The sequence below is a fragment of the Gymnoscopelus microlampas genome (genome assembly GCF_963454915.1).
Source record: "Gymnoscopelus microlampas genome assembly, chromosome: 14".
Lineage (NCBI taxonomy): Eukaryota > Metazoa > Chordata > Actinopteri > Myctophiformes > Myctophidae > Gymnoscopelus > Gymnoscopelus microlampas.
This window is the reverse complement of record NC_139951.1, coordinates 50,391,990-50,399,160: the sequence shown is the minus strand read 5'-3', so window position 1 is coordinate 50,399,160 and position 7,171 is coordinate 50,391,990. Positions and strand designations below refer to the sequence as shown.

The 7,171-nt window shown below is 43.0% G+C and overlaps 1 protein-coding gene across 1 annotated transcript in view; it reads right to left on the bottom strand.

The window, feature by feature from the left end:
* LOC311060292 (glutamate receptor ionotropic, delta-1-like) overlaps positions 1–7,171 on the bottom strand; it is a gene marked incomplete at its 3' end in the record, with an annotated part of 247,067 nt that overhangs the window by 70,059 nt on the left and 169,837 nt on the right. Inside the window, exon 4 of the mRNA XM_084078427.1 lies at positions 3,741–3,946. Within this exon, the coding sequence (XP_083934553.1) occupies positions 3,741–3,946 (206 nt within the window). The remainder of the gene's footprint in view (positions 1–3,740; positions 3,947–7,171) is intronic.

Here is a 7,171-nt window from a genome sequence, read left to right as displayed (position 1 = left end):
ACAGTATAAAGAGGGCCCAGAAACAGCTTCACATTTCATTGTTGCTGTGACGAGTCTACTACTACTACAACATGAAGAAGCCACCAACCCAAAAAAAAAAACGATTCGTCCAGAGCAGCATGCTACTATACTTCACCGCCAGCTCCAGCAAGACGCCAGCAAAGGACAGCAGCAGTGCCAGCACGGAGGGGGGGGGGGGGGGGGGGGGGTGTTACGATTCTGGCCCGGTCAACGTTACAATTCACCATACGCCACTGCAGCCAGTGCCAGTGTTTTTTACCGTTTATTGGCGATCTTCTTAGAGCTGCAGAGGCCACAACGAGGAACCCGATGTAAACTAACGGTATCTGGGAGATGGCCATGGGTCCCGTCTAACGACTGGAACAATAACATCTCTACCGCCATCCGCCATTGCAGAGAGATCGCATCGCGCGCCATCGGATCCACATTGGCAGCAAATCTCTCTCCACGCATTGTGAGCTTGTAGATCTGCTATTTATTCGGGCCAAATGTTCACCCAAGTTGCTAAAGACTGCTTTACTGTTTCTCAAGAACTTTGTCCTTTAACGTGTTCACTTTCTGAGCACTTTTTGTCTATTTTTGTCCTGTTTTTCTTCCGTCTTTGTTTACATTTTAACTGTCATTTTGTTTTTATTGTTGTGCCATTGTATTGAATCTCTCTCTCTCTCTCTCTCTCTCTCTCTCTGGTGTTACACGTCAGAATAATTGAGGATAATTTCTGCTAATTATGAGCTTTGAAATGCATGGATATTATTTCTAATTACAGACTGTGGTTATTATGGATGCTAATAAAAGCGTAAGTGGGGGGGTGGGGTGTGTGAACGTGTCAGTTTCCTGAATAACACTAATTAACAATAATTAAGTTGTTTCAAACTGAACCTGATGTCATCATAGTCGCTCCAGCATCAACCATAGACTGTAGAAAGATATGGACGATGGGAACAACCGCTGGTTTCTACAGATCTGTTTTCAAGACACTGTTTCAGCAAATTCAAATCCACCATCTTGGAATGTGTCCTGAAATGGAACGGGTTAAACTAACGCCATTGGTTGGAAGAACTAATTATGTTTTAACACAAATCTTCTCTTCTGGGGGTCCCTGACACAAAACATTTACAGATGGGGGGGGGGGGGGTCCACGGGTGGATAACACGCCACTCAAGTCAATGATTGACCAATCAGAATAAGGCAGGGGTCTTCAACAGGGGGTCCGGGAACCCTAGGGGGTCCTCAGAGCTACTATAGGGGGTCCGCCAAATCTTTGTGTGATATGATTTCGTTTTTTTTTTACATTAACCACTTGAACCCTAGAATTCCTTTTCTGAGGGGAACATTAGCCGAAAATAGCAGATCTACAAGCTCTCAACGCCTCGCGCTGCGAGGCGTTGAGAGCTTGTAGATCGGCTATTTTTGGCAAAGAGGCTTATAGGTGTAAAGGGGAAAATGAGCAGACTAAGTTAAAAAAAAACTTGAAACACAATTTCATACAATATAGAGTAGGGGGTCCCTGCTTCATCTCTCTCTCAGCTAGGGGGTCCTTGGCCTGAAAACGTTGAAGACCCCTGGAATAAGGCATTCAAATAATAGTCATTAATTAATCAACCCATTCAATCCGGGAACGCATCTCTGTCATTTTAGATTTATTTGAATATTCATTGAATATTCAAATATAGCAGTTTATATATAATATAGCACATATGTCTGTCTGTCTGTCTGTCTGTCTGTCTGTCTCTCTGTCTCTCTCCCCCCTCCCCCCCACCTAGGAGTGGTCCTGCCTTGCCAGGATGAACGCCATACTAACCTTCTTTAACATCCAATCACACGGGGCCGACTATTATCACATGACCTTGGTGATTATGTTGCTGGAATACGGTAATTTAACCTGGAATTATTACTTCATACACATTGTGGACGTGATGGCCGATCCCGCCCGCGACTAAAGACACAGACGTCCTTATGTAATTATCACTAACGACCAGAGGTCTCCAGGTAATAGTAATCCTGTCGGGATCCTACACAGGATGTACTCAAGTACAGTTTTGAGGTATTTTTTTACTTTACTTGAGTATTTCCAATTTGCAATACTTTTACTACATCTCAGAGGCAAATATTATACTTTTACTCCACTACAATTATTTGAAAACTTCAGTTACTAGTTACTTTGCAGATTTTTATTATTATTACAAAACATACATTAACCACGTCAGCCCTATACATATATATGTTGGCCAAAAACACCTTCTCAGCATCACATAGAGTAGTGTTAATGTGTTCCAGAACAGACTGAATAAAACACCTTCTCAGCATCACATAGAGTAGTGTTAATGTGTTCCAGAACAGACTGAATAAAACACCTTCTCAGCATCACATAGAGAAGTGTTAATGTGTTCCAGAACAGACTGAATAAAACACCTTCTCAGCATCACATAGAGTAGTGTTTGTGTTCCATAACAGACTGAATAAAACACCTTCTCAGCATCACATAGAGAAGTGTTAATGTGTTCCAGAACAGACTGAATAAAACACCTTCTCAGCATCACATAGAGTAGTGTTAATGTGTTCCATAAAAGACTGAATAAAACACCTTCTCAGCATCACATAGAGAAGTGTTAATGTGTTCCAGAACAGACTGAATAAAACACCTTCTCAGCATCACATAGAGTAGTGTTAATGTGTTCCAGAACAGACTGAATAAAACACCTTCTCAGCATCACATAGAGTAGTGTTAATGTGTTCCATAAAAGACTGAATAAAACACCTTCTCAGCATCACATAGAGTAGTGTTAATGTGTTCCATAAAAGACTGAATAAAACACCTTCTCAGCATCACATAGAGAAGTGTTAATGTGTTCCAGAACAGACTGAATAAAACACCTTCTCAGCATCACATAGAGTAGTGTTTGTGTTCCATAACAGACTGAATAAAACACCTTCTCAGCATCACATAGAGAAGTGTTAATGTGTTCCATAAAAGACTGAATAAAACACCTTCTCAGCATCACATAGAGAAGTGTTAATGTGTTCCAGAACAGACTGAATAAAACACCTTCTCAGCATCACATAGAGTAGTGTTAATGTGTTCCAGAACAGACTGAATAAAACACCTTCTCAGCATCACATAGAGAAGTGTTAATGTGTTCCATAACAGACTGAATAAAACACCTTCTCAGCATCATGTGTGTGTGTGTGTGTGTGTGTGTGTGTGTGTGTGTGTGTGTGTGTGTGTGTGTGTGTGTGTGTGTGTGCATTTGCAAAAGCATAATAACTAGGGGTGTGCCGATACACTAATTTCACGAAACGATACGATACGATATTTGGCTCACAACTTCGATACGATTTCGATACGATACGATACGCACTTTTTTTATTATGAAAATATATGGAGGAGAAAAAAAGAAAATGCAAACAAATAATTCTGTTTTTGCATTATTCAGACATGCAAACTTGTAGCTTTTCAGCTACAATAGCCGTTTTGAATCCAAATAGTATGACACCTGACCCGAAAAAAAAAAATGTTGTCACTCTTTTCACTTCGGGGCCGTTTGCATGCCTGATTATTATGATTGTAAAAAAAAAAAAAAAAAAACAATATTTTTTTTTTCCAAAACGATACATATCGTCGCGAAAACGTATCGCGATATATCGCGGGACGATATATCGGCACACCCCTAATAATAACAGACAGACAGACAGACAGACAGACAGACAGACAGACAGACCTGCTGGATGAAGGAGTGCGCCCCCTGTGGGCTGAGCAGCAGCATGGCTCTCCTCAGTGTGTCTCTGTACTTGTTGAGGTCCTCTGTCCTCATGGAGGTGAACAGCTGGCTGAACACCTCGCTGATGTTGCTGTCCACCCGCTGGAGACACACGTCCACGCCCTGCCGGGTGGTCCGGTCCAGGAAGCTCTGCAGACCCCGCATGTCTGCAGGAGAGACAGAGGAACTCGGCTTCAGCACTCCAGTCAAAAGCACAGTGGTGAGAATAAGTGCCGCGCCATGCGCTTGTAGATCTGCTATTTTTGAATAGCCAAAGTAAAGTAATGCTTTTTAGCTCAAATCAAAGAAATGACACAGATGCGTTTCAGGTCTGGAAGCGTTAATAATAAACACAAAAGCATATTCTCTCTCTCTCTCTCTCTCTCTCTCTCTCTCTCTCTCTCTCTAATTGGACTCAGGAGTGTCAGTCAAAGTGACGCCTCCAGTGATGGAACGTGTAGACAGGAAGTACATTTACTCATAATAATAAAGTAGGTACAGTAAAGTACATTTACTCAAGTATGTGGAACTTTCACTTTTTTTGAGTCTTTCCATTGTTGTACTTTATATTCTGGCTTGACGAGGGGGTCCCCACAGCTAAATGAGTTAATATAACACCCTTCGTGAGAGCTGGCCCAACGGTCAAGGCTCCAAAAAGACAACCAGAGAGAGTCCAAGGATGCACTTTTGGGTTTTTTATTCACATTTCCATCACCAGAAGTCCAGTGCTGACTATTATACAGTGCTGCCTCAGCAAAGATGAAGACAAAAAATAACAATGGCTAAAATAACTTAAAGGTGTAGTGAAATGAAAAATTTGTTTTTCCAGCTTTTAGAGCATATCCGTGGTCATCATATGGGCATACCTTACAATAGATGCCAAAATAATTGAAAAAAACTTCCTGTAAACGAAAACGTCCTGTGTGATGACATAACGCACCTTTCATGAATATAAATGAATCTTGATTACATGCACCTGTTTGATTCCCATAGCTGCACGTTCTTCAAACACAGCTGATTTTAATTACAGAGCTACTCCGTTTTGAATCTCATTGAAGATGACATCCAGACGGTGTATTACTCATTTTAAACTTAATCTGCACACTAAAATATGTATCTGAAAACATTATAGGTTAGAAATAAGCCACGTAGTAGCAAACGTGCTTCACTGGCCGTCTCTCTCTCACTTGTAAACAAACACTAGCCGTGTTGCGCACGGCTGAAGTGATTGAGATCCAACGTCCCATAGCCTGAAGGGATGGGACCTTCTGATTGGTTTAGAGTCGTTGAGCCGACGTTTCAGGCTGAACCTTCAAAATAAAATGTCACTGCACTGCATCTTTAAGCTGTAACAGGCCATTCCCTTGCTTTCCAAAGGGGCCTGGCAGCTCTCACTCAGGCTGTTCCCCGTGCGTCCCCCAACGTCTAACTGTCTCTCAGTTCCCTGCAGGCTCCCTTTTATAGGGAGTGAGACGTACCAAAACACCAGTGGTGGAAAAAGTACTGACATTTTTTTACTTAAGTAAAGGTATCAATACTGCAATGTAGAAGTACTCCGTTACAAGTAAAAGCCCAGAATTCAAAATTCACTTGAGTAAAAGTACAGAGGTATTGGCATCAAAATGTACTTAAAGAACCAACATTAAAAGTACTAAAATGTTTGAAAATAGCAGATCTACAAGATCACGCGATGCGATGCGACACGTTGTGAGTACACGGTAAGAACGCTGGCACTAGATGTACCCTGTTTTTTTGTATGTGTTAACTATCAATCATTATGACGGGGTGTCCCCCCTGTATGTGTTAACTATCAGTCATTATGATGGGGTTTCCCCCCTGAAGGACCCGGGACCCCTGCTTTCAGAACCACTGCAACCAGCGATGAAATAACATTTTATTTGATTCAATAAAGATAATATGTTTGTTCCAGAGAGAGAGAGTGTGTGTGTGTGTGTGTGTGTGTGTGTGTGTGTGTGTGTGTGTGTGTGTGTGTGTGTGTGTGTGTGTGTGTGTGTGTGTGTGTGTGCGTGCGTGCGTGCGTGCGTCACTGCAGCCAGTTTGCTGTCAGAGGACGACGTAGCCATAGCAACTGTTGCTATGCACAATAAATCCTTACAGTCCTTCGTCCACCTAACTGTCTGACGCACGCGCACACGCGCGCGCACACACGCACGCACACGTGCACACGCACGCGCACACGCACACACACACACACACACATGGAGCCAGCATCTCGTTTTTTTAAGTCAGAAATGTTTTTTTCAACAAGCTCTGAATTGTTAAAATCCATAATAATCAGGAAATGTAATTAAATTCCAGACCTGTTGCACATAATGGTCCTCCCATCGTCCACCCATTAGGTCCACCCCAAACAAATCTCAAAGTGCTACATGTTAAAAACAAAACAAATATATAATAAAACTGTGAAATTAATAAATTCAGATCAAGGTCAGCTAAACACAGAAGAAGTTTAAAAAGTTAAAAAGTCCATCTAGGCAAATGCTTTGTTAAAAAGAAAGGTTTTTACTTATGTCCACCAATTAGGTCCACCCCATAGGTCCACCCACCGTCCACCAATTAGGTCCTCCCCTTAGGTCCACCCACCATCCACCCATAGGTCCACCCATTAGGTCCACCCACCGTCCACCCATAGGTCCAACCATTAGGTCCACCCACAGGTCCACCCCTTAGGTCCAGCCAGCATCCACCCATAGGTCCACCCATTAGGTCCACCCACCATCCACCCATTAAGTCCACCCACCGTCCACCCATTAGGTCCACCCACCGTCCACCCATTAAAAACAAAAAAAACTATAATAAAACAGTGAAATGAATAAATTCAGATCAAGGTCAGCTAAACACAGAAGTTCAAAAAGTTAAAAAGTCCATCTAGGCAAATGCTTTGTTAAAAAGAAAGGTTTTTACTTATGTCCACCCACCGTCCACTAATTAAGTCCACCCCTTAGGTCCACCCACCGTCCACCCATAGGTCCACCCATTAGGTCCACCCACTGTCCACCCCTTAGGTCCACCCATTAGGTCCACTCACCGTCCACCCATTAGGTCCAGTAAAGCTGGCTCCATCGTGGAGGCTACCCTGCTCAGTGAAGCTAGCTCCATCGTGGAGGCTACCCTGGTCAGTAAAGCTAGCTGGCTCCATCGTGGAGGCTACCCTTCTCAGTAAAGCTAGCTCCATTGTGGAGGCTACCCTGCTTAGTAAAGCTAGCTCCATCGTGGAGGCTACCCTGGTCAGTAAAGCTAGCTCCATCGTGGAGGCTACCCTGCTCAGTAAAGCTAGCTCCATCGTGGAGGCTACCCTGGTCAGTAAAGCGAGCTATCTCCATCGTGGAGGCTACCCTGGTGGTCAGTAAAGCTAGCTCCATCGTGGAGGC